Below are 23236 nucleotides of genomic sequence, written 5' to 3'. Positions count from 1 at the left end.
TTAAAATGCAGAAAAACTCAACAGAACCACATATTAACTCCTTTCCAACACAAACTAGTTAATTTTCCTATCTAACCTACCTATCTATCTATCTACTTCATCTACCTATCTACATCTATTTTTCTCCCCACAGCGACAGAGGCCCATGATGATGATGGCCTCCCACACACCCTAGAGCATTTAATCTTCCTGGGCAGCGAAGAATATCCGTACAAAGGAATTCTGGACCTCTTAGCCAACCGCTGTCTTGCCTCAGGAACCAATGCGTGGACCGGTGAGAGAGAGAGAGAATGTTTGGTTTAGTTATGTTTTATTTTTCATTTTTTCTTATTGAGTTTTTGCTTTCTTTTTTTTCAAGTTTATTGTGGTGTTTGAGAGAGAGAGAGAGAGAGAGAGAGAGAGTTAGTTTGGTTATATATATTATGAAAGTTTTATATTTTTTTATTTTCTTTTATTATTTATTTTTGTTTTCTTTATTTTCTTAATATTTTATTGTTATTTTGTATTCTTTGTCTTTTTATTTTCTTTATCCTTTTCTCTCCCTTTTCTTTCTCCTTCATCTTTTCTCCTCCTTTCTGTCTATCTCTATCTCTCTATCTACCTGTCTATCTATCTATCTATCTATCTATCTATCTATCTATCTATCTATCTATCTATCTATCTATCTCCTCTTCCTCCTCCTTCCAATTTAAAACATTAATATATTCCTCCTCCTTCTCCTACAGATACGGACCACACAGCCTATACAGTTCAAACAGCAGGCAGTGAAGGCTTCCTCAACCTGCTGCCTATCTACCTAGACCACCTGCTGTACCCTACCCTCACTGTGAGTAGTAGTAGTAGTAGTAGTAGTAGTAGTAGTTATCTTTAATTCTTGGTTACTATAATTGTTTTTCTTTTCTCTCTCTCTCTCTCTCTCTCTCTCTCTCTCTCTCTCTCTCTCTCTCTCTCTCTCTCTCTCTCTCTCTCTCTCTCTCCTATTTTGATGTCTTTATCTTGCTTTATCTTTCTTTTTCTCTTTTTTATTTGCTCTAAGTCAATCTTTGATATACCAGCATTATCTCTTACTCATCTCTCTCTCTCTCTCTCTCTCTCTCTCTCTCTCTCTCTCTCTCTCTCTCTCTCTCTCTCTCTCTCTCTCTCTCTCTCTCTCTCATGTCCCTTAGTTAAACAGAAAAGTGAATATAAAATAGTTTGAGCTAAAATTAAGTAAACCTGACTATAATCCACATTTCTCACCAAATCACCCCTTTCCGCCCCTCCAATAGGATTCCGCCTTTACCACAGAGGTCTACCACATCACTGGGGAGGGGGAGGATGCAGGGGTGGTGTACTCGGAGATGCAGGGGCGAGAGAACACTGACGGAGATAGAACACTGAGAGCTCTCCTGCGTGCCATGTATCCTGAAGGCAGTGGCTACCGCTCGGAGACTGGCGGCATTATGAAGAACCTGAGGGAAAGTACCTCTAATGAGAAGGTATGGGGTGTTGGTTAGGTTAGGTTAGGTTAGGTACATTTTTTTTTTTTTTTTTTTTTTTTTTTTTTCTTTTTTTTTCTTTTTCTTTTTTTCTCTGAAGGAAAGTACCAATAATGAGAAGGTGTGGGGTGTTGGTTAGGTTAGATTAGATTAAGTTTTTTTTCTCTATTTTATCCTTTTTTCTTTCTTTTCTCTTTCATTTTTTTTTTTTTTTCTTTGAGGGAAAGCACCACAAATGAGAAGAGGGTGTTGTCTTGGTTAGATTAGGTTAGGTTAGGTTAAAGTTTTTTTTTTTTTCTCTAATTTACCTTTTTTCTTTCTCCTCTTTCTATTTTTTTTTCTCTTCTCTTTCTATTTTTTTCTTTCTTTCTTTGAGGGAAAGCACCATTAATGAGAAGGTATGGGTGTTGTCTTGGTTAGGTTAGGTTAAGGTTTTTTTTTTCTCTAATTTACCTTTTTCCCTCCTCTTCTCTTTCTATTTCTCTTTCTTTTCTCGTTCTATTTTTTCTTTCTTTCTCTGAGGGAAAGCACCACTAATGAGAAGGTATGGGGTGTTGGTGAAGTTAACGTTAATTTTTTTTTTTTTACCTCTTTTCTTTCTCTTCTTTCTTTTTCTTTTTTTCTGTGAGGGAAAGCACCACTAATGAAAAGATATGAGGTGTGTGAGTTAGGTCAGGTTAGGTTAGGCTTGGGTTTCTGTTACATTAGGTAATTATTTTTTCTTTTCATTTTTCTTTTTGTTTATCTAGAATTTGAGAGAAAGAAATAGTCCCACCAATGAGTAGGTATGGGGATATGTCAGTTAGGTTAGGTTAGGTTACATTAAGTTAGGTTAAGGTTAAGGTTTTCTTTTGGTAAGGTTATTTTTTTCTTTTCTTTTCAATTTTTCTTTTTGTTTATGTAGAATCTGAAGGAAAGTACTACTGATGAGAAGCTAAAAGGGTGTGTGGGTTAGGTTAGGTTAGGTTAAGTAAATCTATTTTTCTTTCTTTTTCTTAATGTTAAGTTGGATTTTTTTTTCTTTCTTCATGCACAGCTACACATGCACCCCACCACATCCGCCCACCCCCACACACACACACACACACACACACACACACACACACACACACACACACACACACACACACACACACACACACACACACACATGCCCCGTAGCTCAGTGGTTAGAGCGCTGGCTTCACAAGCCAGAGGACTGGGGTTCGATTCCCCGGCAGGGTGGAGATATTTGGGTGTGTCTCCTTTCACGTGTAGCCCCTGTTCACTTAGCAGTGAGTAGGTACGGGATGTAAATCGAGGAGTTGTGACCTTGTTGTCCCGGTGTGTGGTGTGTGCCTGGTCTCAGGCCTATCCGAAAATCGGAAATAATGAGCGCTGAGCTCGTTCCGTAGGGTAACGTCTGGCTGTCTCGTCAGAGACTGCAGCAGATCAAACAGTGAAACACACACACACACACACACACACACATATGAGGAGAGACTAAAAGCTATGGATCTACCAACCCTGGAACAGAGAAGAGAGAGAGGGGATCTGATACAAGTTTATAAATTGATTAACGGAATGGATCAAGTGGATAATGAGAAACTAATCCTGAGAGAAGAATATGATGTTAGAAGCACAAGATCGCATTGTAAGAAACTGAGGAAGGGAAGATGTCTGAGATATGTTAAAAAATTTAGTTTCCCACAAAGATGTGTTGAGACTTGGAACAGTTTGAGTGAGGAAGTGGTGTCAGCAAAGAGTGTACATAGTTTTAAAGAAAAATTGGATAAGTGTAGATATGGAGAGAGGGCCACACTAGCATAAGCCCAGGCCCTGTAAAACTACAACTAGGTAAATACACACACACACACACCCACCCAACCAACCACTACCACACTCAACCACACCTACTGACCCCTCTCCCCGTTTACCGCAGATCCAAGACTACCACAGGGCTTTCTACCGTCCCGAAAACCTCCACATAGTCATTACTGGCATGGTAGGCGCTGACCAGGTGTTTGAAGCGCTGGAACCCATTGAACAGAAGATTATCGGAAAGGTGAGTGTTTTTCGAGGGGTTGTTTGGTTTGTTAAGAGGGTTTGAGTGGGATGGAATTGGTTTGGGTGAGTTTTGGTGGGCTTTGAGTGGATTTGGAATGGGTCTTTGTGGGTTTGAGTAGGTTTGGAAAGAAAGGATGTGTTTTATTGGTGTTTTTTGTATTTATTTTTTATTTTGTATGTTATGATTTTTTTTTCAAGATTTGGTCTTGTTCACTCACATACTCACTCACACACTCACTCACTTACTCACTCACTCACCCAAAATCATCACAAATTCTTTCAGTAACACACACACACACACACACACACGCACGCACGCACGCACGCACACACACACACACACACACACACACACACACACACACACACACACACACACACACACACACACACACACACACACACACACACACACACACACACACACACACACACACACACACACACACACACACACACACACACACACACACACGGCCCGGTAGCTCAGTGGTTAGAGCGCTGGCTTCACAAGCCAGAGGACCGGGTTCGATTCCCCGGCCGGGTGGAGATATTTGGTGTGTCTCCTTTGACGTGTAGGTGCTGTTCACCTAGCAGTGAGTAGGTACGGGATGTAAATCGAGGAGTTGTGACCTTGTTGTCCCGTGTGTGGTGTGTGCCTGGTCTCAGGCCTATCCGAAGATCGGAAATAATGAGCTCTGAGTTCGTTCCGTAGGGTAACTTCTGGCTGTCTCGTCAGAGACTGCAGCAGATCAAACAGTGAATTACACACACACACACACACACACACACACACACACACACACACACACACACACACACACACACACACACACACACACACACACACACACACACACACACACACACACACACACACACACACACACACGGCCCGGTAGCTCAGTGGTTAGAGCGCTGGCTTCACAAGCCAGAGGACCGGGTTCGATTCCCGGCCGGGTGGAGATATTTGGGTGTGTCTCCTTTGACGTGTAGGTGCTGTTCACCTAGCAGTGAGTAGGTACGGGATGTAAATCGAGGAGTTGTGACCTTGTTGTCCCGGTGTGTGGTGTGTGCCTGGTCTCAGGCCTATCCGAAGATCGGAAATAATGAGCTCTGAGTTCGTTCCGTAGGGTAACGTCTGGCTGTCTCGTCAGAGACTGCAGCAGATCAAACAGTGAATTACACACACACACACACACACACACACACACACACACACACACACACACACACACACACACACACACACACACACACACACTCACTCACTCATCCTGTCTTTCCTCCACCATGCAGGGAGAGAGGCCCCCATTTACCCGACCCTGGCAGACGGCCGTGCCGCCCCTGCAGAAGTCTGTGGATGAGCTGGTGCTGTACCCTAGTGACTCAGAGGACACTGGCATGGTGCTGGTCGCCTGGCGGGGTCCCTCCTCTGTCACCGAGATCTCTGAGTGAGTGTTTGGTTAGGTTAGGTTACATTAGGTTAGGAATTTGTTTTTCTTTTTTTTTTTTATGCAAGAGTGGAAGCCGGCCAAGGGCAACAAAAAAATAAATAAAAAAAGGGCCCACTTGATTGCCAGTTCCCTTAAAGATTAGTAGAATTCACAAAAAAAAAGGCCCACTTGATTACCAGTTCCTTTAAAGATTACAAGAGTTAACCAAAAGTCTGGGAAAAAATGTCTTGCTGAAACTTCCCTCTTGAAAGAAGTCAAGTCGTAGGAAGGTGGAAATACAGAAGCAGGCTGGGAGTTCCAGAGTAAGCTTGAATGAATCCTTAACAAGTTGCAGAAATACAACTTTTGAAATTAGCACTAAAGATTTAAAGTTCTCGATTGTAAATAAAAAAAAAAACTAAAAAAAAAAAAACAGTACTGTATTACTGTAAACAGTAAAAAAAAGTTATTATTTACACTTTTTTCCCTGACAAATTGTGATTTCTGTGTTTATAAATTATTTCTTCTTCTTTTTCTCTTACTTCTCTTCCTTCTGCTGTTTTGATTTCCCTTATATTCCTTTTTGTATGTTCTATCTGGTTGTTTTCTTTGTTTTCCTCCTATTCTTTTTATTTTCTTTAATTCCTTATTCTTTTCCTCCATCACCTCCCTCTGACTTCTGTTTTCCTTTTTCTGCCTCCTCTTCCTCCTCTTGTTTTCATCTTATTTCCTTCTTTTCCTCCACCTTCCTTCTGGTTCTATTTTCTTTTCTTTTCCTCCTCTTTGTACTTTCTTAATTTCTCCTTTTCTTTACCACCTCATGCTTCTGTTTTCCTTTTTCTTCTTTTTCCTTCTTGCTACCATCTTATTTCCTTCTTTTCTTCTACTGCCTCCTGTTTCTGTTTCTCCTACTCCATCAGCTTCATTTTCTATCACCATAATACCACAGCTTGGCACATATATGCACCACAGCACACACACACACACACACACACACACACACACACACACACACACACACACACACACACACACACACACACACACACACACACACACACACACACACACACACACACACACACACACACACACACACACACACACACACACACACTATAGCACACCTCAACACAAACTATAACAGCTAACAGACAGCCACAGGACAGCACAGCCCACACACACACACACACACACACACACACACACACACACACACACACACACAGTGTGTAGTGGTTAGCACGCTCGACTCACAATCGAGAGGCCCGGGTTCGAGTCCCGGAAAGCGGCGAGGCAAATGGGCAAGCTTCTTAATGTGTGGGGTGTGTTCACCTAGCAGTAAATAGGTATGGGATGTAACTTGAGGGGTTGTGGCCTCGTTGTCCCGGTGTGTGTTGTGTGTGATGTGGTCTCAGTCCTACCTGAAGATCGGTCTATGAGCTCTGAGTTCGCTCCGTAATGGGGAAGACTGGCTGGGTAACCAGCAGGTGACTGAGGAGGTGAATTACATCGTGTAGTGTAGTGGTTAGCACGTTCTACTCACAATCGAGAGGGCCGGGTTCGAGTCCCGGGAAGTGGGGAGGCAAATGGGCATGCCTCTTAATGTGTGGCCGATGTTCACCTAGCAGTAAATAGGTACGGGATGTAACTCGAGGGGTTGTGGCCTCACTTTCCCGGTGTGGTGTGGTCTCAGTCCTACCCAAAGATTGGTCTATGAGCTCTGAACTTGCTCCGTAATGAGGAAGACTGGCTGGGTGACCAGTGGGAAACCGAGGTGAATTACACATACACACACACACACAAACATAGTAAAAAGCTGAGAAAAGGAAGATGTCTGAGAGATGTTAAAAAATATAGTTTCCCACAAAGATGTATTGAGACGTGGAACAGTTTAAATGAAAAAGTAGTGTCTGCAACGAGTGTGCATACTTTTAAAGTAAGATTGGATAAGTGTAGATATGGAGACGGGGCCACACGAGCACATAAATACAACTAGGTAAATACACACACACACACACACACACACACACACACACACACACACACACACACACACGTGAAACAGTTTGAGTGAAGAAGTGGTGTCAGCAATGAGTGTGCATAGTTTTAGAGAAAAATTGGATAAGTGTAGATATGGAGACAGGGCCACACGAGCACAAAGCCCAGGCCCTGTAAAACTACAACTAGGTAAATACACACACAGCCACAACACATTGACTCAATGTCTCTCCTCATCCACAGCCTGCTGAGTATATCTGTGTTGATGGAGTACCTCACCCACTCCTCCGTGTCACCACTGCCCAAGATCTTCGTAGAGGTGGACGACCCCTTGGCCAGCAGTGTGAGTTTGTCTTGCCTTGTCTGTGAAGCTTAGATCCTTGTTCAGAAACCCTTTGCTCTCTCACCATCACTGCTTTCCAAAGGCTCCAGTTGAAGATACTCGTGTTTTTAAGGGTGATGGATTGGCAAGATTTCTAGTTTTACACATTTCCATATTCCGTCTGGTTACTATTTGGTGATTTTATACAGCTTCAAAAAACTTATGTGGGGGATTAAAATAGTGAAGACTGTGGCCATTAATCTTCTGACCTCCATAGACCCTTCCCAGTGTTAATAAAATGGTCAAATCGTACACAAAACTCATGATAAAAATGTGTCCCAGTATTGAAGAGGTCAGCCTAACCAAACCTAACCTCACTACCCGACAGGTCCACCACAGCTGCTTTGAGAACTCAGTGTCAACGTGCTACTTTGGCTTCTATGGAGTGCCTAAGGATAAGGTGAACAGTGTGAGCCCGCTGCTGATGGACACGCTCACCAAGATTGGCTCTGGTGAGATGTCGATAGAGATGGACACTATGAAGGACATCCTCTCCAACCTCATCCTTCTGCAGGACTCCAGCCTTGAGACCATCCCCCATGACACCATCGCCAACAGTGCCATTGGTGACATCCTGTATGGCAACTCCTGTCAGCACGTGAGTCCTGCTGCATTCTGGAGTCCTTTAGTATGGGGTAGAGGCTGTTGTGTTATTTTAGGGTGTGGTACTTGTCCTGTTGGGGTCCTGTACGATGGGGCTAAGGGCATGTGCTATTTTAGGGTGTGGGGTCCTACTAGAGTACTGCAGGATGGGGCTGGGGGGGCTTTTTATTTTGTTTTAGGCTGTGGAGTCCTACTAGAGCCCTTTAGGATGGGGCTGTTGTGTTGTTTTAGGGTGCAGCATCCTACTAGCGTCCTTTAGGGTGTGACTGTGGGACTGTTGTGTTATTTTAGGGTGCAATGTCCTACCAAAAAAAAAAAAACAATAAGAACAAACAAAAATTAATCAGTCTATCCCCTACTCTACTCTACTCTACTCTACCTTACCCTAAGCTAACCTAACCTAAGCTAGCCTAACCTTTTTACCCCCTAACAGCTAGACATGAGACTGAACAAGGCCTGGTATGAGACACTGGGAGGAGAGGGAAAGAGAAGAAAAATAACTAAAAGAAAAGGAAGAACAAACAAGAATCAATCTTAACCTAACCTAAACTATCTTTTACCCCAAACAGTTAGACATGCGGCTGAACAAGAAGGCCTGGTACGAGACATTGCTGAACCAAAAATCCTGTCAGTACTGGGCGGACCTCCTGTGTAAATACTTCCTAGATGGTCACAGTGTGGTGGTGCGCGGTGTGCCCTCCATGGCTGAGTCCGCACGGCTTGAAAAGGAGGAGAAGGTGCGTGTGGAAGCGAGAAAGAAGGAGCTGGGGGAGGAGGGGCTCAAGATGTGGAAGGAGAAGGTGGAGAAGGCAAAGGAAACTAATGAGGTATGTGTGTTTGGTTAGGTTAGGTGTTTGATGGAGTGTTTTGCTCTTTGTTAGGTTAGGTTAGATTAGGTTTGGCTTTGATTTTGGTGTTTGAAAAGAAGTTAAGTTAGGTTAGATTAAATTAGTTGTTTTTTAGAAACACTGTACATCATCTATTATCATTTTTTTAGTGTTTCTTTAGGTTAAGTGAGGCTAAATTACCTAAGTTTGTGTGTTTGATAGAAAGTTTGGATACATTTGCTTAATTTTGGTGTTTGAAAGGAAGTTAAGTTAGAGTAAATTAAGTTAGCTGTTTGATAGAAGTAATTAATGTTGGAAGTTTTGATGTCAGGAAAGAAAGTTAAGAACCAAACCCAAACCTAATGTAACCTAACTCAACCTAACCTAACCTAACCCAATCCACAGATCCCGCCTCCGAACCACATGCTAGAGTTAGTGCCAGTGCCGGGATTGGATAGCATTAACTTCCACCCCCTCACAGCGTACAACAACCACCTAGAGTCTTCTCCGCCTCCCTCCACCTCCTCCTCCATCTCTGCTCAGATCGGCCAACGCATCCACTCACTCCCCATTAAGTTCCAGCTGGATGATCTTCACTCGAACTTTGTGCTGGTAAGGTGCTGTGTGTGTGTGTGTGTGTGTGTTTTGTTTTTGTCTTGTTTTTGTGTGTTCATTTTGTTTTTCTTTTATTTGGTTTTGTTTTTTTTTTTTTTTTTTTTTTTTTTGTGTGTGTGTGTTGGTGAGGTTTTGATGTGTTTCTGTGTTTGTCTCTGTTTTTTGTTTTTATTTTATTTAGTTTGTTATTTTGTTTTTCTGTGTGTGTATTTTATGTTTTCCTGTCTTTTTTTTCTTTTTCTTATTTTGTTCTTGTTTCTCTTTTATTTTTCATTTTTTTTATTAATTTTAGTTTTGACCTCACTTTCATTCTCTCTATCTCACTTCTTTCTTTCAATTTATCCTTTTTTCCTCACTTTCTACCTCTTTATATTCAAATACTCACACTTCTCACACTCCATCCCCAGAACCACTCACACTTCTCACACTCCACCCTTAGAACCACCCCTATTCCTCACACTCCATCCTCAGGACCACTCCTATTTCTCACAATCCACCCTCAGAACCACTCACATTTCTCGCAGTCCGCTCCAGAACCACTCGTATTTCCACATAAGCTTACAATCCACCTCCAGAACCACTACCACTCTACACACACCATTCCCTAGAACCTGTCATCTTACCCTGACCATCTCCACTAACTTCTATACTCCCCAACAGATGGCAGCGATCCTGGACACCTCAAAAGTGCCCCCAGAGAAGCTTCCTTACCTCACACTGCTGCTGGACCTGATATTTGAGTCCCCAATAAGCCGTGATGGGACTGTGATTCCCTATGAGAAGGTGGTGAAGGAACTGGCCGCGGACACCCTAAGCCGAGATGCCAGTGTGGGGCTTGTTCTCCGTGGCGGCAGCAAGTTCTCGTGTGGTTCTTTCTGCAATAATGTGGCTGTTGTTCTTAAGGTTTGTTGTATTTACCTTGTTGTATTTATCTAGTTGTAGTTTTACAGGGCCTGGGCTTTATGCTTGTGTGGCCCCGTCTCCATATCTACAATTATCCAATCTTACTTAAAAGTATGCACACTCATTGCAGACACTACTTCTTCATTTAAACTGTTCCATATCTCAATACATCTTTGCAGGAAGCTATATTTTTTAACATCTCTCAGACATCTTCCTTTTCTCAGCTTTTTACTATGCGATCTTGTGCTTCGGATGTCATATTCTTCTCTCAGGATCAGTTTCTCATTATCCACTTGGTCCATTCCGTTGATCAATTTGTAAACTTGTATCAGATCTCCTCTCTCCCTTCTTTGTTCCAGGGTTGGTAGATCCATAGCCTTTAGTCTCTCCTCATATGTCATCCCTTCAAATTCTGGAACCATTCTTGTAGCCATTTTTTGTAGTCTCTCCAACTTCTTTACATGTTTCTTTTTATGAGGGGTCCACACTACTCCTGCATATACCAATCTGGGTCTTATTATAGTACTTATCAATTTCTTCATAATTTCTTTGTCCATGTAGTGAAATGCTACTCCAATATTCCCTAGCAAATTATATGTTTCTCTAAAAATTCTATCAATATGGCTTACCGGTTGATTGTTTTCTTCCATCGTCACTCCTAAGTCCTTTTCCTTTTTTACTTTCTCCAGTTCTACTCCATCTATCTTATAGATTCACACTGGTCATCTTTCACTCTTTCCCATTTCCATGACATGGCTTTTGTCCACATTGAATTCCATTTCCCACTTTTTACTCCATAAGGATGTGTGTGTGTGTGTGTGTGTGTGTGTGTGTGTGTGTGTGTGTGTGTGTGTGTGTGTGTGTGTGTGTTTGTATAGGTCTGTTAGAATAAGTACAAAGAAGAATGAATAAAAAATATAGGTGTTTAAGTTTATTCTATCTAAAAAAAAATAGAAGCATCCTTGAAAAATCTCAGTAAGTTCCACTACAGCCTTTTAAACTACTAGAACTATGAAAAATACCTTTGAAAATCCCAATAACTTTCACTAGAACCTCTTAAATTACTGGAACCATAAAAAACACCATTGAAAACCCCATTAACTTCCACTACACCCTATCAAACTACTAGAACCATGAAAAACACCTTTAAAACCCCAATTACTTCCACTAGAACCCATAAAACCATCACAAACACAAAAAACACCTTTACAAACCTCAATAAATTCCACTAGACCCTCTTAAACTACTAAAACCTTGAAAAATACCCTTAAAAACCCAAATAATTACCACTAGAACCCTTAAAACTACCAAACACTATAACCACCCTTAGAAACCACAATTCCTTCCATTAGAACCCATTCAAACCACCACAAACACTAGAACACCCTTAAAAATCATTCTGACACTCACCCTTGCTATATAAACACACAAAAATTACCCTAGAATAGTGAAAATTACTAAAGATATTTCCAAAACACCTTTCATTCAATAATCGTCCTTATGTTCCTCCTCCCTAAGGTTGAAATGGCCAAGTACAAGAAGGGGGTGCAGTGGCTGAAGGAAGCGCTATACAAGAGTCAGTTCGTGGGTCAGAGGGTCAAGGTCAAGACCAACAAGCTGGTCAACTCCATTGGTGACCTCAAACGCTCAGGACCCAAACTGCTTAACCTCATGTTCAATAATATCATCTTCAGTAATGGTGTGTGTTTACCTAGTGTGTGTTTACCTAGTTGTTTTGTTTACACTCGACCCTCGAAACAACGGACAAATGCGTGCACGACCCTGTCCGTAGATTGCAAAAGTCTGTTCTTTGCAAAAGTACGTAAAAAACTGTATAAAATGTATGTAAAATACTGTGTAATCATTAAGAAATCATTCAAGCAGTATTACAAAGCATTAAGTACAACAAATAACCTGAAATAGATGACATGAGCATGGTCAGTTTAATATTAATAAACAATACAGAAAACGAACTTCTCTCACCTTTATACGCCACCTATCGGACAATAATTTGCCGGGAACGGACAATCGCGCGTATTTCAATATTCATCCGTAGATTAAACCGGACTCCAGAATTTGTCCATAGTTTCTGAAATCCATTGATGGGAGGTCCGTTGTTTCGAGGGTCGAGTGTACCTAGTTGTGTTTACCTAGTTACGTTTACCTAGATGTTGTATTTACCTAGTTGTTGTGTTTACCTAGTTGTATTTACCTAGTTGTCATATTTACCTAGTTGTTATCTAGTTATATTTACCTAGTTGTTGTATTTATCTAGTTATATTTACCTAGTTATGTTTACCTAGTTGTATTTAGTTAATTGTCCATATTTCCTAGTTGTATATCACAGGGTTGTTGTGGGGCTCATAGTGACCTGTCTCCACATCTACATTTTATCCAACTTTTCCTTAAATTTGTGCACACTTTTGCTGCTACAATCTCTTCACTCAAGCTGTTCCAGATGTCCCCTGTCTGATGTGGAAAGCTAAATTTATTATGTTCCTCAAACACTGACTTCATGATCTTACAGTGTCCTCTTGTTTGTCTATCTCCATCTTTAGTCAGTGATATCAGGTCTTGTCTGTCTGTCTTTTCCATAAGGTTCACTGTCTTATACATTATTATTAAATCTCCTCTCTCCTGTCTATCCTTTAAGGTTGGTGGTTCCATTTCTTTCAGTCTTTCTTCATAGGGAAGGTCCTTCATTTCTGACACCATCTTTGTGGCTGTCTTTTGGATTCTTTCTAGTTTCCTGATGTCCCTTTGCATATACTACACTGACTACACCACTGCCACATATTCAAGGCTAGGTCTGTGTTCATTTGTTTGTGCATTGGTGTGTGTTCATTTACTTTTTTTGCTTCTTTCTTTTTTTTTTTTTTTTTCCAATTTTTGTTCAGCAATGATGTGTTTGTTGGTATATTGGTACATATTCATTTTCCATCCATTTCACTTCTTTTCCCTTTTTTTTCCATCCTATTTGTCTGTTTCCCCCCAATCACTTCTATCAAATAAAAGACCCACACATTTATTCATCCATTTACTTATTTATATATTAATTTATTTATTCATTTACTTATCTATTGTTGTGTGTGCGTGCGTGTGTGCCTACCCCCACTCCTCACAGCTGTTGGGGTGGCTGTGGTGCTATTAATTTATTTCATTTATTTCTTGACAGACACCAACAAGAACCAGCAAAGCATTCTGAAGCAGGAGAAATTCTTGAACGCACTGCTGGAGAGATTAGCAACAGATGAGGAGGAGGTGCTGAGGGAACTAGAGGAGGTAAGGAAGTGCTTTTATTATTTTGTTATTGTCCTCTTTATTCTCTCTTATTTATTTTTCTTTATTTGATTTCTCACTTTTCTTTATTTTTTTTATTTATTTATTTTTTTAGGTAAGGTGTTTTTTTATTGTTCCTTTATTGTCTTGTTTATTTTTTCTCATTTCTTTTTCTTTCCAGTTTTTTTTTTTATTTGATTCTTACTTTTTTTTTTTTCTTTTCTTTCTTTATTTTTTTTTTGCTGTATTTTCTTTGATTTTAGGTAAGAGATTTTTTTTTATTGTTTCTATTGTCTTGTTTATTTTCTCTCTCTCTTTTCTTTTTCTTTCCAGTTTTTCTTTCTAATTTAATTTTTACTTTTCTTTTTTTGTTTTATTTTTCTTCAATGTTAGGTAAGGTGTTTCCTATTGCTTCTTTATTGTTTTGTTTATTTTCTTTGTTGTTTTTCTTTCTATTTGATTTAATATATTTTTCTCTCTTCTTTTTTTTTCCCTTACTTTCAATTAAGGTGTTGTTTTTCATTATTTTGTTATGTTCTTTATTTTCTGTTTTTTATTTATCTTTTCAATTTGTTTCTATTGGATTTATTACTTTTTCCTTTGCTTTCTCTCCTTTATTCTCTTTTTCACTAACATTATAGCGACAGGTGCGGCAAGGTCACATGACTCACTAACAAGGTATTATGACCCCAAACAACAGGTGCGGCAAGCGATTGTGGCCCCAGAGAGAGTTACCATCCACCTGGCCACTAACTTAGAGAAGCTGGCCGTGCACCTGGACCCATTGGAACCCTGGACCAACTTTGCTAAGGGAGAGTTGTCCACCACTGGAAAGGAGAAATTGTAAGTGTGAGAGGAGGGAAGAGAAGAGAGTATTGTGTTTATTACGAGTGAGTGTGAGTGTGAGAGGAGAGATTGTTGTTTTTGTGAGGAGAAAGTGTGATTGTGGGAGGAGAGAGAGAATAGAAGAAAATAGAAGGGAATAAGAGAAATTAAAAAAGAGGTTGTGTTTATTTGGAGAAGTTGTGAGTGTATTTAGAAGAGAATAGAGGAAAATAGAGAAGAATAGAAGAGAATAGAGGACAATATTGAGAATGAAAGAGAATAGAAGAGATTTGTGTTTGTTTTTGCTCATTCTTTTCCTTTTTTGCTTTGTTATTCTATTTTATGTTTTTTTCTCTCTCTTTCTCTCTCTTCTTGTAAATGTGAGTGTTTGTAGAAGAGAATAGAAGAAATAGAAGACATTGTGTTTGTTAGGAGTTGAGTGTTTTTAGAAGAGAATGGAAGAGGATAGTAGAAAATTTAAGAGAATAGTAGAGAACAGAGAGAATTGAAGAGATTGTTATGTTTATTAGGAGAAATTGTAAGTGAAAATAGAAGAGAATGGGAGAGATTGTGTTTATTTATTCATTCTTTCATTTGTTTTGCATTTTCTATTTTCCTTTTTTCTTTTCTTTCATTTTTGTTTTTTTTATCCTTCCTTCTTTTCTCTCTCTTTCTCTTTTCTTGCTTCAATATCAAACACTGCATTCTCTCTCTCACTCTCTCTCTCTTCCGGACAGCCTCAATGTGATTCCTGACAGCTCAATGCAGTCTTACGAGAACCTTGGCGATTACACTGGCTTCCTGACTGGCGTAGGCTCAGTGGAGTCAGCCTACCTTGTACAGGCTGCCCGAAGCATCACAGAGCATAGAGACTGGGACCTGCCACCACTTCTGACCGCTATACAGTACCTCACGCAGCTGGAGGTTCGTTATGGGATGGAATTTGTTAGGTTAGGTGGGTTTTTTGGGGCATTTATCAATATTTTCTTTCCTTTTTTCTTAATTTCTATCTATTTCTCTTGTTTATCACAGTTTTTTTTTTTTTTTTACACCTTTCTTCAACATTTTTTTTTTTCCTCCATATCTCTCGAGTTGTTAATCCATTTTCTTTGTTACCCTTGGCTAGTTTTTCTCTTATATAATAAGAATAAATAGAATGAATAGAAATAAATCTTCCTCTCACTACTCCGGACTGCTGGAGGTTTATTTTAGGGGGGGGGATAGTTAGGTTAGGTTAGGTGGGGTTTGCAGTATTTTTGTGGGGTTAATTTTCTGTTTTGTGGTGTTTAGAGGTTTATATTATATTTGATTAGGGGTTTAAATTACAATAGGTCAGGTTTTTTGGGGTAGTTAGGTTATGTTTGGGGTTTTTGTGGGGTTAAATTTAGGTTTTGTGGTGTTTAGGGGTGTTTGGATTAAGTTAGGTTATATTTGGGGGTGATTACATTTCATTAGGGGTTTAAATTGCATTAGGATAGGGTTTTGGGGTGTTTGGTTGGTTAGGTTAGGTTTGGGGGTGTTTTGTGAGATTAAATATAGGTTTTGTGTTTATGGTTGTTTTTGGGTGTTTCAATGAGATTAATTTATATTTTGGGGTGTTTACATTTCATTAGGGGTTCAGCTCATGGTAGGTTAGGTTTCTGTAGTTGGTTTGGTTAGGTTAGATGGAGTTTTAGGGGTGTTTTGAGGGATTATGTTTAGTGGTGTTGAAGGTGTTTAGATTACATTAAGTTATGTTTTGATAGGTTTTATTGAGGTTAGCTTGGGTTCAGTTGGTTTTTGGGTCATTTAGGAGGTTGGATTTTGTGGTGGCCAGTTTTCCTCTTACATAATGAAACAAAATAGAATAAATATAAATAAATAAATAGGTATCTTGTCTTCCACTCACCACCTCATCTCTTCCACTCAGGGCCCAATGTGGAAGGAGATCAGGGGAAGGGGATTAGCATACTCTGCCAACCTCTATTTGAATCCTGCCCAAGGACTTCTAATTCTCAAGCTTCTAAGGGCGGCTCAGCTTACCCGAGCTTATGAAGAGGCCTTGAATATTATCGTAAGTGTGTAGTGGTCTCAAGTTGTCCCAAAAATGTGTGTAGAGGTCTTAAATGGTCCCAAAAGTGTGTGTAGTGGTCTTAAATATCCCAAAAAGTGACACTACACCTGTATGAAACCCCTGTGTATCTTTCTGAATCTTTCCACTTATACATACACCTTTCCAAACCCCAAGAACTACAAATACACGCTTCAAAATATCATAAAAAGTCACAATACTCTCTCCGAAATACCCCAAAAAAACTAAGAACACACTTTTCCAAACCCCAAGAAACTAGCAATACACCTTTTCAAAACCAGAGGATGTGAGGACAAGTGTGTGGATGACCAGCTTGTTTTGCCTAATTTTTTGGCCGTATTGCAATATTTATGAGTGAATTCCCCCAAAAATTGACAGTACGCCATTACAAACCCACAGAACTCCCACATTAACGGCACCACCAGCTGGGAGACAACCTTGCTGGAGTCCGCCCGCAGCTCTCTTATTTTTGAGGTGATAGAGAGAGAGGCTGTAGTGTCCGATGTCGCCCAGCAGTCCCTCCTCTCCTACTTCAGAAAGGTGCCTCAGACGTACACCAGGTAAGATAATAGTAGTAGTAGTAGTAGTAGTAGTAGTAGTGGTGGTGGGTCTTTTTTTTTTTTTTTTTCTCATAATTTTTGTTATCCTTGGCCCTCTTGCATAAAAAAAAAAGTTGGTATTGTTGTTGTAGTAGTAGTAGTAGTAGTTGTGGTGGTGGTAGTTGTAGTAGTAGTTTATAGACAGACTTGCTAATATAATCTTGACTACACCACACCACACGTTCTCACATAAGAACATACATTGTAAGTAAAGAGGGAAGGTGCAAGAGTCTGCCAGGCCAACACGTGGCAGTCCCTGTATGAGCAAAGCTACCTAATTCCATCTATCATCCCCATTCATACATTTTATCTAATCCTTTAATTTAAAGCTCCCTATTGACTCACCACTCAGTACATCACCACTGACTCCATTCCACTCATCAACCACTCTGACAACCAGTTTCTTCCCATTTCTCTCCTGAACCTGGATTTCTCAAGCTTGAACCCATTATTTCTGGTTGTCTCCGCTACTGATCCTAAGAACTTCGCTCATCTCCCCTTTGTTAACCCTTATAACAAAGGCTCCTCTCTTAACCTAAGTCAGGGCTGTTCCTCACCAAAATGGGGCCCTAAGCAAAAAAATTTTTCAAGGCCCCTCCCCAGCCCTACCCAATCCCAAATATATATTAAGTACAGAATAACAGTTCACTGAAATGCCGTTCAGTGATTGGTCAGGTCGATTGCTGTCAATCATTGCAGTGACGGTGTGTGCAGTGTCAGATTACAGCAGTACATATGTGCATCCTTTGTGCATGTGCGCAAAATGCGTTTCCTCGTGCAAAATGGAGCCTCCTATGGACCATGGGGCCGTACACACTTCATGTGTTCTGCGTGTAGGCAGGGGCGGACCTGAGTCTCTCTAAGGAATGCAAATTTAGTTTCTTAAGTCTCACTTCATAGGAAATATCCTTCACCCCCTGTATCTTTTTAGACATCCTCCTTTGCACTGACTCCAATAGACCTATATCACATAGCCCTGTCTTCCCACCAGAGAGCTGATAGACCGCATCTCCAAGGTGACCCTTGAGGACGTGAAGCGTGTGGCCCTTAAGTACTTCACCCCTCTAGTGCGACCAGACTCCACCAAGACCGTCATTGTGTGTCACCCCTCCAATGTCCAAGAAACTGTGGCCGACCTGCAAAAGTGAGTATGGGAGGTTGATTTTTTTTTTAATGTATTTGACCTGTAAAAGTGAGGATGTGGTTTGTTTTTATGTTTGCTTGTATTTTATTATTGTTGATTTTTTGGGGTTTTGTTTGAGTTTGTTTTTATTATTTATTCTTTTATTTTATTATTTTTTTTTTTCATTGTTTGCTTGTGAGGTTGTGTTTCTTTCAGTTTGCTTCAGTTTGTTATTAATTTTTCATTATTTGTATTACTATATTATTTTGTAATGTAAGGAACGCAGATAAGAGAGAAGAAAATAGTTGAAGCGATCAGTGTAATGTTACCTAACCTAACCTAACTAGTCATTTCTTTATTCCTTTCCTTTTATCATTATTTTTTTTTTACAGGTTTGTTTCTTTTTATTGTTTCTATTTTCATCTTGATTTTTAACTTCCATTTCTTAGTTTTTTTTCCATTTTGTTCACTTTTTAATTGTAATTTATTCATTGTTTTCTATTTTCTCTATCTTTTAACATTTTCCTATTTATTCAATGGATATAAATGAATCTACCCTTTCTCATCTCCACAAACCTTTTCAATCCCTTTTTAATTACTGTAAGTAAAACAACAAAAGATGATTAATCCTCGTAAAATCAATTAATCTACCCTATTTTCTCACAACAAATCTTTTAATCTCTTCTTTTAATCAGCATAGACAAAAATAACAACAAAACCACTACAATTAATCCTCATAAACTCAATTAAACCAACCTATTTCCTCTCAACAAACTTTTTTCAATCCCTTTTTATCCTATTTTCTCTCAACAAACCTTTTGTAATCCCTCTTCATCCTATTTCCTCTCAACAAACCTTTTTTAATCCCTTTTCAACCTATTTCCTCTCAACAAACCTTTCTTAATCCCTTTTCAACCTATTTTCTCTCAACAAACCTTATTTAATCCCTTTTCAACCTATTTCTTCTCAACAAACTTTTTTTAATCCCTTTTCAACCTATTTCTTCTCAACAAACCTATTTTTAATCCCTTTTCTTCATCACCATGGACAAAAACAATAAAATCTCGTCATTGCAGGTTCGGACACAAGCTACAAGTGGTGGAGTCTCTGGAGGGCAGTAGATTTGCGTAATGGGTAATGGAAGGGAAAGGAGACACCCAACCATTACCATTACTACTACTACCATCACTACCACCATCACCACCATTACATCAGTTGAGCCAAGGGTTGTGGGAGGAAAGTGCTACAGGTTATAGTTTACAAGTATTTTCTTTAAGGTTGTGTGGGGGAGGAGAGTTACCGAGTGTTATTTAAAGTATTGTTCTTGCCGTATGGTATAATTACTGAGATTCTTTTTTTTTTTTTTTTTTTTTTTTTTTTAACATTTTTCATCTTATTCGTTGCTGTTTGCTGATAAAATTGCACTAGTTTTTCATATTTAGTTTTTTTCATATATTTTTAAATTTTATTCATAGTTTTTTTATTATTACAGGTTTATTTAATTTTTTTTCTATTTCTTTCATATTTACTTTATTTTCTGTTATTATTGTTACATATTTGCACTAGTTATGTTTATTTAGTATTGCACTGTGCACATTATTATTATTATCATCATTTATGGCCTCTCATCTCACTTATTTCACTCTATTCAAGTGTTTATTTATGCTTTCTTATGATTCTCTTTTATTATCTTATTTTTATTATTATTGTTATTATTATTTTCATTAATGTTATGTTCTATCACTGTTCTTTCTCTATCTGAAAAACTAGTAATGAAAAAATAGATAAGATTATTTTTGTTATTATTATTATTTATGTTATCAATTATTTTTTTCTATTATTATTGATGTTTTAGTCCATTTTGTCTTCATTTCTGTTGTTTCAAAAAGTTTAGGTCATTTTGTCATTATTTCAGTTATATCAGAAAGAAACAAGCACTGAAAAATGGATAAGAACGATGTTTTTTTTTCTGTTATTATTGACATTTCAGCTCATTGTTTAACTATTTCATTTATGTGTCAGAAAGTTTAGCTCACTGTGTCATCATTATTTCAGTCATGTGTCAGAAAGATTGGCTCACTGTCACCATTATATCTGTGTCAGAAGTTTCACTCATTCCATTATTACTTCAGTTATGTGTTACAAGGATTAATTCGCACTTATGTACAAGATATGGGATTTCTTTTCTATCAGGCAAAACAAAAACACAAAAGAAACACAAAAATCAACAAAACGCGTCTGTGCATGAGATAAACATGTCACTCATTTCAAACGCTGCCCATCGGAACACAGTAGACAAGAAATCCACTATCTATAACCAAAATATGAAGGAAAAACACCACATAAACAAAACATAGAATTCCAAAAATATCCTTTTTTCCGACATTAAAAAAGAAAAAACATCAACGTAAACAACAAAAAAGAACTTATTTCTCCATGTTTTATCTTTCATTACCCACAAAAACACAGAAAAACAAACAGTTATATATTTTTTTTTTCACTCACTTCCACTACATAAAGAAAAACATCACAAACAAACAAATAGCCATTCTTAATTTATCTCATGAAATGGAAGAATGGAAGAAAAAAAAACATCAAAAACAAAGAAACAAATAGTCAATCTTAATTTATCTCTCATTAAACGGAAAAAAAAAAGAAAAAAAAATCCGCTGAACAGTGAACGAAGAGACAAAAAACAATAAATAAAGTCTCGTCACCAACACACAACAACACAAAGGAAAAACAAGACGTGCGTTGGGAATGATAAACTCTTAGACTGAAAAAAAATAAAATAAGGGTCAGACTCAGGGTTCTGTTTTGGATTACTACTCTCTCTCTCTCTCTCTCTCTCTCTTCCCTGGAGATGCTATTTTTACCACTATTTTCTTTATTTCTCTCTATTTTTACTATTATCTTTATTATTTCTCTCTTTTTTGTTCAATGGAGACTATTATTATTATTATCGTTACTATTAATATTATTGTCGTCATCTCTCTATCTTCCTTCCCTGGAGACACTATTATTATTATTATTATTATTGTATCTATTATTATTATTAGTGCTATTATAATTATTAACATTATTATTAGGATAGTAAGGAGCAGCTTGTTGGTGATATGAAAATACCACACACACACACACACACACACACACAGTAGTAGTACAAACACAAACTTGTCTACATAATCATCACAGCATTTATTTCTCAGCATTTGTTTAATTATTTATTCGTCCTTATGTGGAATTAAGATGAAATATTTTAGGGAGAATGAAGGAAAAGTAAAAAAAATATATATAGATTTGAATATTTTCCTTCGTTTTTTATGAAAAGTATAGAATTTTTACTCATTTGAAGTTGTGGGAGGGCAGGCAAGCTTTCTCAGTATCCAATCAATATGTGTATGTTGTATTTACTCGCTGGACAATACAAGAACCATCAATAACCCAAGACGAAATAAGTCCTAGGCAGGCAAACTTTATCAGTATCCACTCAATATGTGTATGTTGTATTCAATCACTGGACAACACAAGAATCACAAACAACCAAGACAAAATGAGCTCTATTCACACCCAACACAAGACTGTATGTGCTGACACTGCTCGGAAAAACAGACTTGTGTTCTTCGTGGTACTGACTGGCGGCCACAGCCACAGCCACATCAAACCCTGGCCTGAAAGAGTGAATAGCAACACACACTGACTCTCCAGGCTGACTCATGGTTTGTGGAGCGCTGACTCACCATGGCGCTGGCAGTGTGGTGTGACATGGTGTGTTTTGAGAAGGAAGAGTCAGTGAAGAATGAGTGGTGCTTTGAACTGTTATATGACTGTTCTGAGTGGTGGCAGACACGCTGAGCTGCCTGCCAGTGCCACACCAAGAAAAAGAGAGGAATTATAAGTGGAACAAAAGTGGGTCAGGTTTATCAAGAACTGCAAGTACTCTGCATCTCAATTCTACCTGCCACATGCCAAGAAGTGAAGAGACCTGACCAGAGTGACAAGAGTGAATCAGGTTACATTAATTCCAGCCAACACTCCTCATCTCAATGTTCCTTGCCACACACCAGGAAGTAAAAGAGGCCTGACCAGAATGACAAGTGTGGGTCAGGTTACATCAGTGCCTGCCAACACTCCTCATCTTAATGCTAGTGAGAAGAGTGTGTCAGGTTACATCACAGCCTGCCAACACTCATCTCAATGCTCCCTGCCACACACCAGGAAGTAAAGAAGAGGCCTGACCAGAATGACAAGTGTGGGTCAGGTTACGTCAGTGCCTGCCAACACTCCTCATCTTAATGCTAGTGGCAAGAGTGACAAGAGTGGGTCAGGTTGCATCACAGCCTGCGAACACTCATCTCAATGCTCCTTGCCACACACCAGGAAGTAAAGAAGAGACCTGACAAGTGTGGCAAGAGTGACAAGAGTGGGTCAGGTTGCATTACAGCCTGCCAACACTCATCTCAATGCTCCCTGCCACACACCATGAAGTAAAGGAGAGACCTGACAAGTGTGGCAAGAGTGAATTAGGTTACATCAAGTCCTGCCAACACTCCTTGCAATGCTACTAACTCGTCATCTGGACACTGAGACCAAGAGGGGCACTGCCAACACAGAACACTGCAATACGGCCAATATGAGTCTTCCAAATGAAACCACCAAACCCTCAGCACTTCAGCACCCACAAGAAATGAAGGCACCACACCACGGCAATACTGTGCTAACTAAAGTGTATCACTGTTATTGTGTTCCTCTGTACTGGTTACCTCAAACTGCCATTACTACTTTTTTTTCTTTTTTATTTAAGTAAGATTGAAACCTGGCTGAGTAAAAAAATGTGATTGATAAAGTAAAGGCCCACTGAGGTGCTAGTCCCCAAACAGGTTGAAAGAAGTGTAGTTAGAAGGGATAGTAAACAATTTTTTTCTCTCTCTCTATGTCTCTCTCTCTCTAATTCTAAACTTTGCTTGAAGAATGTACGTGTGTTGTTTACAATGCACCGCTACTCATGGCCTGACCTCTATAGACTTTTGCTTCCTATAGTGACCAGA

General features: G+C 39.1%; 1 protein-coding gene across 1 annotated transcript in view; it reads left to right on the top strand.

Moving 5' to 3' along the window:
* The window catches only part of LOC123515156 (uncharacterized protein C05D11.1-like), a 43648-nt gene extending 22782 nt beyond the window's left edge, over positions 1 to 20866 (top strand). Inside the window, exons 4-21 of the mRNA XM_045273642.1 lie at positions 134 to 274; positions 726 to 826; positions 1269 to 1478; positions 3400 to 3522; positions 4824 to 4978; positions 7205 to 7304; positions 7672 to 7941; positions 8516 to 8773; positions 9179 to 9385; positions 10049 to 10291; positions 11810 to 11990; positions 13467 to 13573; positions 14271 to 14413; positions 15133 to 15319; positions 16305 to 16448; positions 16866 to 17026; positions 18057 to 18209; positions 19265 to 20866. Coding sequence (XP_045129577.1) covers positions 134 to 274; positions 726 to 826; positions 1269 to 1478; positions 3400 to 3522; positions 4824 to 4978; positions 7205 to 7304; positions 7672 to 7941; positions 8516 to 8773; positions 9179 to 9385; positions 10049 to 10291; positions 11810 to 11990; positions 13467 to 13573; positions 14271 to 14413; positions 15133 to 15319; positions 16305 to 16448; positions 16866 to 17026; positions 18057 to 18209; positions 19265 to 19319 — 2939 coding nt within the window. The 3' untranslated portion in view covers positions 19320 to 20866. The remainder of the gene's footprint in view (positions 1 to 133; positions 275 to 725; positions 827 to 1268; positions 1479 to 3399; positions 3523 to 4823; positions 4979 to 7204; positions 7305 to 7671; positions 7942 to 8515; positions 8774 to 9178; positions 9386 to 10048; positions 10292 to 11809; positions 11991 to 13466; positions 13574 to 14270; positions 14414 to 15132; positions 15320 to 16304; positions 16449 to 16865; positions 17027 to 18056; positions 18210 to 19264) is intronic.
* The last annotated feature ends 2370 nt before the right edge of the window (positions 20867 to 23236 follow it).

The sequence above is a fragment of the Portunus trituberculatus genome, chromosome 5 (assembly GCF_017591435.1).
Source record: "Portunus trituberculatus isolate SZX2019 chromosome 5, ASM1759143v1, whole genome shotgun sequence".
NCBI classification, from domain to species: domain Eukaryota; kingdom Metazoa; phylum Arthropoda; class Malacostraca; order Decapoda; family Portunidae; genus Portunus; species Portunus trituberculatus.
This window is presented reverse-complemented; position numbering and strand designations above follow the sequence as displayed.